Raw genomic sequence first — 16,263 nt, 5'->3', positions numbered from 1 at the left:
AAAATAGTATTTCTTGCAAAAAAATATATAATAAATAGCATGTTGTACCGACGGACCGAATTTTTTATTAATCTTTACCTACTAATAAACCAGGTATTGCTTCTGGTCGTCCGTTGTGGTTGTTTTGCAGAAAACACCCTATAGTTCCCTGAAATCAACCCGCACTACAGGTTTTAGTAAGTCAAAAAATGTTTCGAATTTACATAAAGCCCCTTGAGTTTTCTTTCGAAGCAGAGGGGGGCGGGTCGTGTGTTGCTGCCTGCTGGATCGAGGGGAGAAGAAGCACGCGCTATGGCTCTCCTCGGGAGTTCGGAGCGAGAGCTCGTGGACGACGAGCGCGGGGTGCGGCGGCGTACTGGCGTCGCGGGCCCGCAATGGGCTTGGCGGTCCTCGAGGTGCAGAGGATGGACATGGCCATCGGCAGGGCAGTGGCGGCCGAAGGAGGAGGGGTAAAGAGAGCAGCAGAAGGCGGACGCAGGGCTCGCTTGGCGCACGGGAGGCCGTGAAAGGGGTGGAGCTCACCGGTTGCGTACGGACGCAGGGGCGGCCATGGGCTGCAGCGACCGGGCGCACAAGGTGAAGGCGTCACAACAGCTGCTGTTGCAGGAGACAGTAAGGGGCCCGGCGGAGGACACGGGGAGGGGAGGCAGAATTTGGCAACCGCGACGGCCAGTAGCAACGGTGGCGCTATGGCCATCCAGTGAGCAGAGGGCGGGCGCGGCAGCAGCGCGCGACCCGTGCGAGAGGAGGGCGGTGGGCCACGATGGGATCAGGAAGGGGCGGAGCTCGGGCATAGCAGGAGGGTGGAGGAGAAGGTCGGGCGAGGCGGCACAAAGGCGAGCAGGCGGCAGGGGTCGAGGAGGAAGGAGGCCAAGGCGGCAGCGCTCCTATGGTCGGCCGGCGGCAGAGGATCGAGAACCTCTCCCGATCGAGGATAGGATGGAGGTGGGGTTCGAGCAGGTGAGGCTGTGCGTGATGCGTGGGGTCGAGCGAGCGCTCACGAGAGGGGAGGCAGAAGGGAAGGGACCATGGCGACGGTGAGGAGTGTTGCTGCTGCAGATCAGCTCACGTTGAAGGTTGTTGGTGCTTCGTGGATGTGTGGACGCGCTCGGGCGCGTGGATCTAATCCAGTTCCCACGCACTTGTGAAGAGGGGCTGCGCTGGGCGTCGGCCGCCTCGCGTGAGCTACACACGCGTCCCCTTGGTCCCACACCACCGCCTAGGCCTACCTCATCTTCTGATCCAGTAGTTTCTTATCCACACGCGATCTCTCCTTATAGGTTCATGCGCCCGTGGTTCCAAGCTTGCTGCACAGCTGGGGAATTAACAACATTTGCTTAGCCACTTGAAAATACAAAAGCTCAGGTTTTATGCCCGATACTGAATGTTTTAACCACCCATGCTGAATAAAATACTCCGGCCTTTTCTAAATATAAGTTTCTAAAGATTCTAGTATGACTATATACTGAGCAAAATGGGTCAATCTACACTCTAAAATACATCTATATACATTTATATGTAGTCCATATTAAAATTTAAAAAAAAACTTATATTTAGGAACGGAGGGAGTAGTACCTAGGCACTGAATTAAAATGGGTTGGTAGCATATCATCAACGAGAACAGACCAAGGTAGAGACCGATCACACATTTACGTACCCTTTTCTCCTTTTTTTTCCTCCCTACATCCGGATAATTCCTAGAGCTGGCCATAGGGATATCATGGTTGTGTCAACTATAACTAAAATAGGATTAAGGCTATGCATAATAATATATTTGTAACTCCCTCGGGATTAAAATATGCACTAACATATTGAATTGCTCCGGCTTAATCTATACCTATTAATAAAAGAAATAGGTATTCTTGGTGCGTCATGCTATTTTGCAGGAAACACCGTCAAGTTTTTGGTAATAAATCTGTAGTACATATTAATCGATTTTTAAAATATCCATAGCTTTTTAACCCTAACTCCAAATTTAACATGTTATATATGAAATTTGATTACAAAAATATGTAGAATCTGAATACGATATTATATTTAACTGTTATCATCCTATGCCGAAAGGGAGACGTCTTAAAATTGACAACATTCAGACGTGTTGTGATGGTATGAACACTGAGAGCCAACGTCGACAAGAGTGGGAAGAAGGATAAATAGAAACACAAATGGGATGCCATGTGTTGAAATAAATGACATGGACCTACGAATTCATGGTTATTAGATTAGTGAGTGTTTTTTCATCCGTTGCAACGCACGAGCTCATTTGCATTGTATGCCGAGGGGGAGACGTCTTAAGATTGACAACATTCAAACGTGTTGTATTGATGTTAACATTGAGGCCAGCGTCGACGAGAGTGCGAAGAAAGATAAATAGAAACACAGATGGAATGCCATGTGTTGACATAAAGGATATGGACCTACTAAAGTTTGGACTCATGGTTATTAGATTGGGAAGTGTTTTTTTTCACCCGTTGCAACGCACGGGCTCATTTTCTAGTAGTAATTAATAATCCAGTAATTCTGAAACTAGTCAAGGGTGGGCGAAAATTTGAAAAATAGGAAGGACGCCATTGAGGACAACGTCCAGCCCCGGATGCTATTGTAGACAGCGTCTAGACCTGGACGCTATTGTAGACAGCGTCCAGGCCTGGACGCTATGGCAAGCCACGTCCAATTAAGAGGTTGGCCTACCCCTTAGATCGGACTAAACCAGGTCGTTTCGTACTGACTTATGAAACTTCCATGGGCTATAAACCCTAGTATGCATGCAGTCGTCGATCCTTGACCACGACGTACGGTAAGCACCCTCCCGCAGCCGACAACACTAAGGGGTGGCATCGTCCCACCACCCACTCTCCATTAGGATCCTCCAATCGATCTTGTTGTTGATTCATGTTAGTTGTTCTATGATCCTACTGCATCTTTCTTGTTTGAATCCTCTATACAACTGATTCAATGATTTACAAGTGGATACTTTATACATTATTGGATTGTTGTTCCTGGGTTATGGTTCTTAATTGGCTAGTCCATGAGAAGCCAAATTTTCAATCGTCAGTTTATAGTAGATCAATTTAAAATTGGGTTATTCACTTCCTACACATTCTTGTTTGTAGGTGAGTATAAGAACATGTTAACCGTTCTGGTTTACGTAGATGGTGAAGTGCAACATGGATCCATGGGTATGGAGTATAGTATTCCTCCGAAATTAACATTTCCAGCATGCGAGAAAACCACTTTTGAAGACATCAAGAGTGAGACATGTCAAGGGCTTGGGCATGTTAATGTCGGTGCTCAAAACAACCTGAATATCCAAGCTCGTTATTATATTGGATCTCCCGGGCCACATTATTTTCAATTAATTCCATTATATGAGGAAAGAGGGTGGAACATGATTTTTGAGAAGACCAAGTCCCGGACAACGTGGCAAGTGATAGAGTTATATGTTAATTTCACGCCAAATCAAGACATGTTGAGCCAAGTCAGCGGTGGAAGCAGCATACCAATAATTGAAAGGCAATCACAAAGGTATGGAAGTGCAATACAATCACCATTGCATCAAACATCTATTAATGCCTTCTCAAATAGTAATACACGTGGTCCTGATTTTTACAGGGAAAATGCTCCATCTTCCACTCATGGTAATATGACAAATGATTTGCCAACAAGTACTGTTAATGAATCATTTGACCAGGAGGGTACAGATCCAGAGGAGGACTTGACGGGACATGATGATGACGATGAGCATGATTCTGATGCCGCACCGAGCCAGAGTTGAGACAAAGATTCAGAACTAAGAGTTGCACATCATGTTAATGCATTTCCGTTCATGTATAGATGTGGACAGAATGGTGTGAGAGCCTTTAGTGACATATCTATACTAACGGAGATGACAGCAGATGAAGGTTTTTTTGGATGTAAGAAACGCTTTCAGAGCCCATTGTCAGAGCATCAGATTTTTGATTCAAAAGAGCACCTCAAAATTGCGATTGGTGAAATTCACATAAACGCAAACTTGGAAGTGAAGTACAACACAAGCAGTCAATCTAAACTTGTAGTAGAGTGTATTGATGACAGCTGCATGTGGAGGCTGTATGCAACACCAACGAAAATTGGTTCATATTGGCAAATAAGGAAGTGTCCTTATTCTCACACTTGTCGTGCACCGGCTAATAGAACCGACCATTCTCAGTTATCGGCCTCTATAGTGGCAGATGTGATCCGTGAAGCACTGAAGGATGGCCTGGAGTTGAGTATAAAAATTGTGCGGGCATTGGTGAGACAACGTTACAAAAATGTGAAACCATCATATAATAAGTTGTGGCGTGGAAGGGAGAAGGCTATAGCACAACTGTTTGGTAGCTGGGAAGGATCATACAATCTTCTCATCCCATTCCTCGAGGCTATTAGAGTTAAAAATCCAGGTACAAAGTATGTTCTTCTATCGAAACCCGTGGCACAAGAAGGGCATAGAGAATTTCGATGTGTTGCTTGGGCATTTGGACCTTGCATTGCAGCAGTTCCCCACCTTCGACCAGTAATAAGTGTGGATGCATCATTTCTATCAGGAAGATACAAGGGCAGATTGATAATGGCTTGCGGATATGATGCTAACAACAAGTTAATACCTCTTGCATTTGCCATCGTGGAGAAAGAGGACGCAACTAACTGGGGTTGGTTCATGATGGCTGCGAATGGAGGTAATTGGTGTTGGAAAATTCATGTGTGTGATTTCAGATCGCCACAAAGCAATCAAATGGGTGTTTAAGCAGCCGCACCTTGGTTGGAATGAAAGTGCTGGTGAGTGTGTGCATCGTTTTTGCTCTCAGCATGTTGCAGATAATTTGTACAAAGCTTTTCGTGATGATGATGTTTTGAAAATATTTAAGTGGGCAGTAAAGAAAAAGAAACCTCGTAGATTTGAGGAGGGCATGTCATCTATTGAACATACTTGTCCCGATGCAATGACATATCTTAGAAAGGTCGGTAAGTATTTGCAGGAAGATAAAAATGAGGAAGATAAGCCTGAGAAGGTATTTCAATGCAAGGATGGGGGTTACCGTTGGGGGATCATGACAAGCAATGGGTCCGAGTCCTTAAACAATGTGTTCAGGCTTTCTCGAAGGCTACTAGTGGCAGCAATTGTGGAGGAGACATTTTCAAAGTGCTTGGAGTGGTTTGTAGAAAGAAGGCGAAGTGCTCATAACTTGGTTGACGAAGGCAAGCAATGGTCCGAACGGGTGGATAAACTATTGGTGAAAAGGAGCGACAAGGCAGGACATATGCATGTTATTTCGTATGGTGATGAAGTTGGAATATTTGAGGTCAAGGTTGACAATGAGAGGGTTCCATTACGCAACGGGGATCATGTTCTTTTTATTCATAAGGACTTCAAGTACAAGGTCACTCTTCAACCAAATACTACTCCATCTTGTGACTGCCTAAAGCGAAACCTAACCGGTGTGCCATGTGCCCATTTGCTTGCTGTTTGCAAGTATAGGAATCTAAATGAAAATCAAATAGTTCATCCATATTACTCTTCTGAAGTACTTGCAAACACATGGGCTGGACAATTTTATCCTTATGGGAACCAAAATGAGTGGCCAACATATAGTGGCCCGATTATTGTTCCTGATGAGAATTTGATAAATCTTAGGCGGCGTCAACACAAAAGAATTCCGATGTACATGGATGAAATGCAAGGAAGGTGAATGGGACACCAAGCCCGGCGTTCGACAACAGACAATAATCTAGCAGGTATCTAAACTAGTTTTGTGGTACTGGTGTATATGTGAACTTATTTTCATGTAATTTTACTTTTTTGCATTCACTGTAGGTACATCGTCTAGCCAGAGACAGACCATTCCACCGAGTCAAGCGAAGAGCATATCTTCCAAAGGAAAGAGGCCGAGTCAACCAAATAGCACATCATCCAATGGAAAGAGGACATGTCAGGGGAAGAGCACATCATCCAGCGAGAAGAGGTGGAGTAACTAGAAAGGCATATAATACAATCAAGGATGGACATGATTGATGATTTGCATTTGTGGTACCACATTTTCCTTTATATGTAAACAAAATTATACTCGAGATGAACTTATCAAATAAGGAGTAACAAATATTTTTTTGGGGAACTATTACAATCCATATCTGCCATAGCAAAAACAAAATTCCTGAACTGTTTTTTTGGGCCAAATACAAAAAGATTTGGTCAGCTACACCTCCAGGTCGCTCTAGAGATGGCCATTCTAACCAACTAGTCGCTACGAACTCCTTTATGCAAGCCTACTAGCTCTACCAAGCTCATTCGAGTTGGTTTATTGGGTAACTTGACCTACATCTTGTGTTGTCGGTTCCCCATCTCTCATCGCTTCACCAGCCTTAAGGTATGTTGTAAAACCTTTGCCGGAGTATATCCATTCATTGAACACATCGGAGTTGCTCTCTTTTGGGGGGCTTGGTGGGTTAGCAATATCAGAAACCTCTTCATCAGATGGAATATCTTCAATATTCAGTGGTAACCTAGCCTCAGTAAGCATGCTTTGCAGCCTAGGCTCCAGGTTCAAATCCAACAAATTTCCTACACAGGACCTCAGTATAGTTTTTCCTATCTTCTTCCATCCACTAGTAATAACACATTTAATACCCCATGGGGCATTCTTTATCTCGCGTAACCCCTGCAAGTGACAAAACAAATATTGCATGACACATTTATTACTATATGTTGTAAATAATACAATGAAAAATGTAACACACACTTACAATTCGAGCCAGTGGCGGTCACTAGGCATGTAGCCAGTCCATTCGATGCTATCTCGAGGATATGGGATAGGTTTATCTAGGCCGCCCAAGCATTGAGAATCGAAGAATACTGTGTACATACCATTTTGTTGGAACCAATGTCTGTAATCAGGTAAACTAGCTTCATCGAAGGGAACATCGTCTGGCCACACTCTTGCACCAACACGGTTGTATTCTTGAACATAATTGGCGTGGACTTCCTCCCAATTATGCAATTTTCCTGCAGAATGTTTAATTTTTCGAAGTCTTCGAACCTCTGCCTCGCCACGTGGAAGAGAAGGGGGAATGGGTTGTCTTAATCCAAATTGTCGCATCACCCTATATGGATAGTGGAACTCCACAATCCAAAATTGCATGAGTGGTACTCTAGCAAACCACCAATTAGAATCTTGATGAACTTCAAAAGGCATCTGCTCCAGAAGATCATCATATGGTTGCCAACCAACTGCACCTTCTCGAATCAAGTCAATCTGATTTCGATAATATTCAGTACCTATATATTTCATTTGCAAGTTGATAAAATTGTTTGTCATAAAACAAATTATGCCAACACAAATTTGGTGAGGAGAATGCAATACCAGCATTATGAGGGACATCAAATGCATGTGCAGCACACCACTTTGCTCCAAAAACAGGGTTATAATCCAAGTGTACTTCTTGTTCTTCTTCCTCTTCATCAAGTTCCTCTCCTTCTTTGGGCTTCTCAAAAATAACTTTAGGGCGACCAAGTGGCAAACGGGACCAAGACCATAACTGTAGCAGCAATAAAGGACCTGGAATTTCTAGTCTCTCCTTCTCAGCACCTATGCTCAATTGTCTATACAATAGAGCAAGAGCAGCTGCTCCCCAATTATACTCTGTTGGTTGTCCTAAATCCTGCATAAATTGGAGATACATAGCTGGCACTCCATCTCCAGATGTATCAGTAAAGACTATGGAGCCAAGAATTTCTAGAACAAGTGCTCGAGCATGCCAATTAATCTCCCTGTCCATTGGATTATCTGGCAACACATGGAAGCGTTCCCGCAGTTTACCCAGATTTAGAGAGTATTGTGAATTCCTCACAACAGCATTATCATCACCTTTTCGCCTTTTCTTTTGTTTCATGTGTTGTTCATCCACAGGAATCCCAAGCAACCTCTCAACTATTTCTGACCACTGTGCATAAGCTTTTCCAACAAGTGGTTTACCATGGATAGGCAACCCCCACAAACAACTGACATCTTGCAACGTAATGGTCATTTCTCCTACAGGTAAGTGAAAACTGTTTGTCTCGGGCCGCCAACGCTCCACCAATGCCGATATCAAATATTTGTCGACATTGATTTTCCTCATCTTAGCAATCTGATAAAAACCAAGGTTCTCTAAAGCTGATGTACATAGGGGGTCAAATGGGATGCCAACACGATGACACCGTACATTCAAGCAAATGTTAGGCTGCATCAATACACACAACAATTAGTCTTTAGTTAATCGCTAAGTCTAACAGATGACATGCGAATTTAAAGGATACTCACATTTTCCCAAGTTTTGGATATTTTGTGTTGGCTGTGAGGCATCCATAGCAAATCACTGAAACATCCATTTGTATCCATTTCAAGACCCTGTTGCGGCATAAAAGCAATAAGTAAGATGTTGACGTGAAAGATCAAAGCAATCAATTGAATTTATTCTTCACAATACTACACTGATAAATAAAACTCAAACAATCCAATGTTTTCAGCTATGCCTACACAGTCAGTGTAATAAGTAAAGCTACAAGAAAATAGCATAGGAATCAATTATGCCTAGCTGCTCAAGTACTATGTTATTTCGTAACAGTTCCGAAATTTATAATATTTTGGTTCGATGCACAATACCTTTTATGAAAGACAAGGAACTAATTTATATTATTTCATAAATGTTACTTCATATGAATCTATTAGACAGAATAAGAGACAAGTAGTAAATCCTTAGTCAGAAGTAATTTGAAAGCATCTGCTCCTTGTACAGTTTAATTTGAAAGCATCGACACTGTAATCACTAATTAGGGGCTAGTAGAATGCGTGGCCGGAGTACTGTTGTTTAATTGGGGAATAGCACAATGCCTACCTTCTATGACTGACAAATTACAGTGTAGCACCCTGGGAAGATCCAACAATGATAGGAACGGCGTACAGAGAAGCAATGGAGATAAGGGAGAGGGACGAACACCTCCGGCCAACTTGCTGATGCCGCCACAACGTCCTCCTCCTCCCCCCCGTGAGGATGTGGGCGTCGGGGATGAACCGGAGGGAGGGGCGATCGTGAGGAGGCGGGGGACGAGGCGGAGGCCGAGCCGGTCGTGAGGAGGTGGGGGACGAGGCGGAGGCGGAGGCGGTCCGAGCAAGGTGAGCGGCGGGGATTTGCCGGAGGCTAGGGCCGGCCGTGGTAGGAGAGGAGATGAAGGTGGGCGACAGGCACAAGATGGATGCAGGCTGGACCCAACCAGATGGTGAATGGATGCTATCCAAAATAGCGTCCAGGGGTGGACGTCATTAGCATGTGCGTCCATATAGGGACGCTGTTGTTGACCGCGTCCTTATTATATTTAAAATTTCCATTTACACTTTATTACTTTCCTAATTACTGGATTATTAATTATTATTAATAAAAATTTCGGGCTGACGGAACATATGTGCATGTCCTACCGTCTTCATGCCGTCACATTAAACGGAACCTGTCACCGTATGCTACTGTGGATGCTGCATATCCTTCCCTGTTTTGCACACCCACACTTAATACATGTGCCCACGTGTGATTGTTCCATTGGTGCAGCTAATAGGAGCAAGCGAGCTCGTGTGCTCTATTGCCACTCTCCTTTGCAGCCAGCCTATTCTATGGGTGAAGAAGGTTTTAGGTGATGTGGCAATGACTTATAGCCAGCAGCTGACTGTGCTATTAATCTTGCTCTAAGAGCATCTTCAACAGGAGCACAAAAACTGCCATGTGCGTTAAAATTCGAGTTTTTTGGACACCGAACAGCTCCAGCAGAAGCTGTGAAATAGTGCACACACAAAAAAGGATCGGGCACGCGCTAAAAAGCGCTATCAAAAGCTGCAAATTTGGGACGCCGGATTACCCGCACTTCACAATTTACACTGCATGTTTTTTTGACGCGCGTTTTTGGAAATCTACTAAACCAATGTTGGGTCCGACGCGCTAAAAGTGCTACAGTGAGGCGCTAAAACTATTTTAATAGGCGGAACTTTTATGCGTGTGTTGGAGATGCTCTAACCATGCTCTTACATACCGACAGAAAGAAACAAGTAAAGCCACACGATCCAATCCAACGAATGCAGGTCATATATAGCAGCGAGTAGCCATGCGCCATTTGTTTCTTCGGTCCTACACTCCTACTAGTACAATTGGACTAAGTGGCCTGTTCTCTATCGTTCTACACAACTACGCTGATCACTCGGGGCCCATCACTCTCGAAAGAAACGAACTTCTTGACAAACAAATAAGATACATTGTTCTATATAGTTACAATGGATGTCGATGATCTAGAGCTAGTTCTTGGGCAGGAGCACGTCGCGGACCAGCCCGTCGAAGTTGCGGTGAGACGAGCCGCCAGGCATGGCCGCCTTGACCGCGCTGTCCTTCCACTGCGCCGCTCTCTTCCTCATCCCCTTCCCCTTCTCCCCTTCCATGATCTCCGTGATAAGTCCCGCGACGGCATCGCGCCGGACGTTGCTATCGATCTCCATGCCGACGCCCCACTCGTTGCACTGGTACCTGCAGTTGGTCTGCTGGTCGGCGAAGAAAGGCCAGCTGATCACCGGCACGCCGCCGCACAAGCTCTCCAGGGCCGAGTTCCAGCCGCTGTGCGTTAGGAAGGCGCCCACGGCGGGGTGGTCCAGCACCTCCTGCTGCGGGCACCAGGACGCCATGAGCCCGCGCCCCGCCGTCTCGGCCAGGAACTCCTCGGGGAGCACGGCGGCGTCGCCCCTCACCAGGTCTCGGCGGACGATCCACATGAACTGCTTCCCGCTCTGCGCCAGCCCCCACGCGAACTCCACCATCTGCGCGCTGGTCATGACGGTGATGCTGCCGAAGTTGACGTACACGACGGAGCCGGGCTCCCTGCCTTCCAGCCACTGCAGGCACTCCTCCTGCTCCTTCCACAGGCTGAGGTTGATGGCGGAGCGCGGCGTGGGCGGCTCCTCGCGCGCCAGCAGCGGGAGAGGGCCGAGCGTATACACCTTGGGCAGGCCGAGCGCCTCCATGGCCTCCACCGACTCGCCCTCCAGGTCGGCGAAGCTGTTGAGGATGACGGCAGACGCGCCGGCCGTGCGCTCCGTCTCCCTTAGGACGTAGTGCACTATGTACTCGTCCGGGTCAGTGGTGCGTATGAAGGACGGGAAGTCCCTGAGCCTCATGCTCCTCAGGCCAGGCACGTCTTCCACCGGCATGTCAAGGTATCCGTTCGTCAGCTGCTCGGCATCTGCACGCGCGTAAAGACAAACATTCAGATAAGAGATTCGATCAGCAGCTGTGCGCTGATAATGGCAGAGTGTGTACGTGGTGGGGACGCAACGTGCGCCGCATCGAGTGACGGGCGCACTGAGTGGGGGACAAACTAAAAGATGTACGTACGTACGTACATGTACCTTTGAGTGGGACGATGCCCCGGCCGATGAGGAGGCGGTAGTGGCGGTACCCGAGGTAGCTGATGGCGCTGGCGGTCCAGAGCTGGACGTAGGTGAGGCCGAGCTCGTTGGCAGCCTCCATGGAGAAGCCCATGACGACGTCGGAGACGACGCAGGTGACCAGCGGGTGGCCCGCGGCGGGGTCGTTGAGCCGGGCGAGAAGGCTGCGGAAGGGCCCGAGGCAGGTCTCCGTGGTGGACTTGCAGAGCGCCGGGATGTCCTGCTCCTGCGTGACGTCGTCGTCGTCGGACGGCGGCAGGCCGTCGGGGATGGTGGCGAAGCGGAAGCCCGGGAGGCCGGCCACGGCGGCGAGGCCGCGGGAGCGGACGAGACGCGCGTGGTTGTACTCGGTGTTGACGAAGGTGACGTGGAAGCCCCGGGCGTGGAGCAGCTTGGCGACGTTGAGCATCGGGGTGATGTGCCCCTGCGCCGGGTACGGCAGGCACACCGCGTGCGGCTTCCCGGCGGCGGGCCCCATCGAACCCATCTTCTCCGAGACGATCAATATCGGTCGACGGCCGGCGGTTGCTTCGTTTCGTAGCTGCTTGCTTGGCCGGGGATCGGTGTGATGGATTGGCTGCTTCGGCACGGGCGGCTGTATTTATAGGCAGGCACGGGTTGCTCAGGTAGCGGACGCATGACAGTGAGAATCAATCCATGCATTTGGTTATGCATAACGCAAGTGATGACGTTTGACGTATTAGTAGTATCGTGTTGGTTGGACGAGTAAACTGTTTGTTTATTGCAGCATGGCTGCTTCGAGGATGGAGATTGGAGACTCCATGGTCATATGGTCCTACTCCTGCCTCAACGGAAAGCAGCCGCGTGTGATCATGTACGGGTCATCCTGAGGTCGGTACGCGTGCAACGGCGCCGCATGGACAACAGCGGCAAGCTGAAGGGGCCGAATCCGAAAGGTCACTCACATGCGTTGTGAACACCGAATTAGGTCACATGGTGCTATACGTGCGCTGAGCTAGATATAGGGACGTCTGGACGCGCTCAGACATGCCTGCCACATAGGATTGACCGCGAGAGCCCGCACCAATTCTATAGAACACCTCCCCTCTCCTTGCCCGGCCATCCATGTTTCTCTTCTCCTTTATTCCTCGTCCGCACAGCCGCCACTATAGTTCCCCACCATCGTTCATCCGCTAACATCCCCAGCCCAAAAATACGCCACAACGCCACCGGAGGCCCCAGCCCACCCACCGCGCCGACCCAACCGCAACCAATCAAGGTCGTCGTCCTAGTACATCCTACTCCCTCGGATATACACCTTGCGCACTATGTGTTCGATGAAATGTCCGAGCCGATTTTTTATTCTTTCTGTTATATCTAGGTCACAGATGGATTCGTTGTAGAATGATGACTATGAAAACGCCAACCTTGACAAAGTCATATTCAACGAGTTCATCGATTTATCGGATTCGAACGACGAAGATGCTGAAATGATCATGATGATGATGATGATGAGTATCCAAGAGAAGCCGGAGAAGGTATAGGAGCACTTCCTGAACTTCAAGGGTTTCATAAAGGACTGAAGAGTTATTCCCCGGATAGGATTTTCGGTGCATGGCTTTTATACACAGACTACTTCACGGCGGACCCAACATACTATGAAGGTTTCTTTTGATGTCGCTTTGCAATGAGCAGAAATTTGTTCTTGCGTGTAGTGACTGTCGTGAAGAAGGCGGGTGACAACTTCAAGCTGAGGAAGGATTGTTGCAGACAACTTTCTTTCTCTCTTTTGCAGAAATGCACAACTGCTCTCATGATGCTTGCTTACGGTAAGGTCGCAGATGCAATTTATATTGAAACCCAGATGGGGGAGACCACAGTTCTGAACATGACAGTGCAATTTGCACGCATTGTGGTGAAGGTGTTCGGACCAGAGTATTTGAGATAGCCAACTATGGAGAACACAAACAGCTATTGGCAATTAGAGCATCAAGAGGATTTTCGGGTATGTTGGGTCCAGTTGATTGCATGCACTGGCAATGAAATGAGTGCCCAAAAGGTTTGCATGGGCGATACCAAGGCCATGTCAAAGAGGTCACCTTCATACTTGAAGCAGTGGCATCGAAGGATTTGTGAATTTGGTATGCTTTCTTTGGCATGCCAAGTCCATGCAATGACATCAATGTGCTCCAACGATCTCCCTTGTTCAATAGGCTTTGTGATGGGGGATCTTCACCGTGCAACTATATCGTCAACATACACAATTACAACATGGGGTACTACCTTGTTGTTGGTATGTATCCTCAATGGCGGTGTTTGAATACCATATGCGATCCCCATGGAAAAAATCAAAGTCACTTTGCAACACTCCAAGAGGCGGTTAGGAAGGATGTGGAGAGGGCATTTGGAGTGCTTCAAGCTCGTTGGGGTATTATTCGTGGAGCTGCAATGATGTGAGAAGCGGAGACACGTTGGCAATTCATGACATGTTGTGTCACCTTACACAATATGATTGTCGGGGATGAGGGTAAAGGGGCAACCGACACATGATTTTGAGAAGCCCGATGTTCAGGTCCGCCACCCAAAACAATAGGCCGAGCATATTGTCAAACAATAGGCCGGTGTTCTGAAGATGCATCAACAATTTTAAGATCAGCAGATGCATATGCAACTTCTCAATAATTTTGTGGAGCATATGTGAATCCATGCTGAAAATCAGTAAACTTTGCTTTAATTTTTATAATTATGACTATAAACCATTTTTACGTTTGAACAATGTTTGGATTATGTACTCTTATGTGCGAATAATTGTATTTGTGTGCACTAATTATTTTGTCATAATGATCGATGTGCATCTATTTGCATTTATTTGATGTTTCGAAAGTAGAAATTATGGTTGCAAATTGAGTTATTTAAGGGCCGCCTGGTCATTGTCTGTTGGTGAGTCCTGGAGCGTCGCAGACGTTTATAGCCCTGCATTAGACAACTCCGGTTGTAGATGCCCTTACTACACGTATGCACGTACGGCTTATTTTAGTTCCGCTACAGGCGTTGAGCGGTGGTCTGGTTGGTCTGCGACAAGATCATTTTCGTCCTGGTAGCGAAACCTAGCCGCCGTCACCAGGAGAGTTGCTCCTTCCCGCACCGTCTTCCGTCGACTCTCCTCCACCGGCAACCTTTTGGTCGTCGGTGGTGAGGGGGGTCGCCGGATCCCGTGCGTGTGGATCATTTTAGCTTTAGGATTTAGGGCCGAAGAAACTTAGGATTTTGGATCGTTCGACATCTTGGCTTCGACGACAGTGACGGCGATGCTGAATAAAGAAGCTTCGGATTCTTCTCCGGCGAGGCGATCGTCTCTATGGTCGGTGAAGGATCTGGGAACCAGTCTGTTCAAGCGGGGATTTCGTGGCGGCGGCGGCACCCTTGTGGTGGACATGTGTCCTCAGGCTTCACCGTTGCGACGATGTCTGCCCCAACGTTGATGCGGAGCTTGGGAGGTAGTCGAAGAGCAGATGCAGATTGTGGTCTGCATCAACGATATCTGGAAGACGGAACGTGTGCTGGGCTCGTGGTTCGTGGATGGCAAGTATGGTTTTCTCCTCCGACGCCTTAGTCATGTGGGATGCCAGATCTGGAGTTCAACGGCGTGTCCGGGGTGTTGGGCTGGTCTGATTCGTTCAACGGTAATGGTTTTGCCTTTGGCAAGCCAACTTGAAGGTCCACAAAGCTGCATATCAGCGATGGAGTAGCGTCGAGATCGGGTGAGAAGGTGATCTGTCATTTTTTTTCATTGGTGGCTGTTGTGGTTGTGCCGGAGGCAGATAACGAGTGTTGATGTCAAGCTTAGAGACGTTTTACTATCTTTTCAGGTTTCTTGTGTTGGTCTTTATGTAACTTATATTTTAATCTCTATGATTGAATGAGACACATATTATCATGAAAAAGAAAATTAGCTCCGCTAGCTAGCTGGTGGGTGATGAGCCGTTGCGTGCTTGGAGTAGCATGGTCGATGGTTAGCAAATCTGTACACCTCGTTGACCCGTAATCCCGGCACGCAGTCGCCATCAAGCGTGGCCTGTCCTGGGCTATGGGAACGAAAGAAAGAAGGCAATAACTCTCTGAATGCATTTCGTTTTCCTTTTGGGTGAGCTCGTGCATGTTGGTTTGCAACAGACAAGAATTGGTCTAGAACGACGGCCGCTGCTTGCAGGGTGCGACCGTTCAGGTCAAGACGAGCAAATTATTGCGTTTGACATCGTCGTCGCATAACTGGAACGAAGTACTGGTCACGTAAAAAGACGGAGTACTGGATGCATGGATATACACCCAAAAAGTATAGAAAAAGACTAGCAAAAAAACACGTGCATGGCAACGGGAAAGAAAATAACACACGTTCTTAACCCAATAACCATGACTCAAGACCTTAATAGGCCCGCGTCTTTTAGTTTCACATGGCATCACATTTGTATTTCCTCTATACTCACACACTCGCTCGAAAAAAAAGCCCGTGCATTGCAACGAGAAAGAAAATAACACACACTCTTAACCCAATAACCATGACTCAAGACATTAATAGGCCCACGTCTCTTAGTTTCACATGGCATCACATTTGTGTTGCCGACAGTGACCTCTGTGCTCACACAATGAAAACACGTTTGAATGTGGTTAGTCTTAATGTCTCTCTCTTTTGCGCGCGCGCACGTGCGCACACTCGCTTAAAATAAGATAAAAAGTATGTTGTTTTTTTCCCGCAAGGTTTTTCATAGTTGTGTATGCATGGTTCTCGATGTTTTTTTCTCTCACTCTGGTTTTAATAGATGTTTATTTGCAATTT

At 47.1% G+C, this 16,263-nt stretch overlaps 2 protein-coding genes across 3 annotated transcripts; both read right to left on the bottom strand.

The window, feature by feature from the left end:
* Positions 1-6,054: 6,054 nt before the first annotated feature.
* LOC119318078 (serine/threonine-protein phosphatase 7 long form homolog) lies at positions 6,055-9,267 on the bottom strand. 2 transcript variants are annotated; one of them, XM_037592591.1, is made up of 5 exons: positions 8,890-9,267; positions 8,316-8,402; positions 7,377-8,235; positions 6,760-7,291; positions 6,055-6,674 (listed from the first exon to the last, which is right to left on the bottom strand). In XM_037592591.1, exons 2-5 carry the CDS (start codon positions 8,391-8,393, stop codon positions 6,659-6,661), a joined length of 1,485 nt encoding a protein of 494 aa, XP_037448488.1. In that variant the 5' UTR covers positions 8,394-8,402; positions 8,890-9,267; the 3' UTR covers positions 6,055-6,658. The 2 variants fall into 2 exon arrangements, with proteins under 2 accessions (XP_037448488.1, XP_037448489.1); XM_037592592.1 differs by having other exon boundaries at positions 8,992-9,267.
* Positions 9,268-10,121: 854 nt separating this feature from the next.
* Positions 10,122-12,021, bottom strand: LOC119314291 (7-deoxyloganetin glucosyltransferase-like). The gene is made up of 2 exons (XM_037589028.1): positions 11,430-12,021; positions 10,122-11,263 (listed from the first exon to the last, which is right to left on the bottom strand). Exons 1-2 carry the CDS (start codon positions 11,953-11,955, stop codon positions 10,329-10,331), a joined length of 1,461 nt encoding a protein of 486 aa, XP_037444925.1. The 5' UTR covers positions 11,956-12,021; the 3' UTR covers positions 10,122-10,328.
* Between the last annotated feature and the right edge of the window lie 4,242 nt (positions 12,022-16,263).

This window comes from Triticum dicoccoides, chromosome 6A (assembly GCF_002162155.2).
Source record: "Triticum dicoccoides isolate Atlit2015 ecotype Zavitan chromosome 6A, WEW_v2.0, whole genome shotgun sequence".
Classification (NCBI taxonomy): domain Eukaryota; kingdom Viridiplantae; phylum Streptophyta; class Magnoliopsida; order Poales; family Poaceae; genus Triticum; species Triticum dicoccoides.
This window is presented reverse-complemented; position numbering and strand designations above follow the sequence as displayed.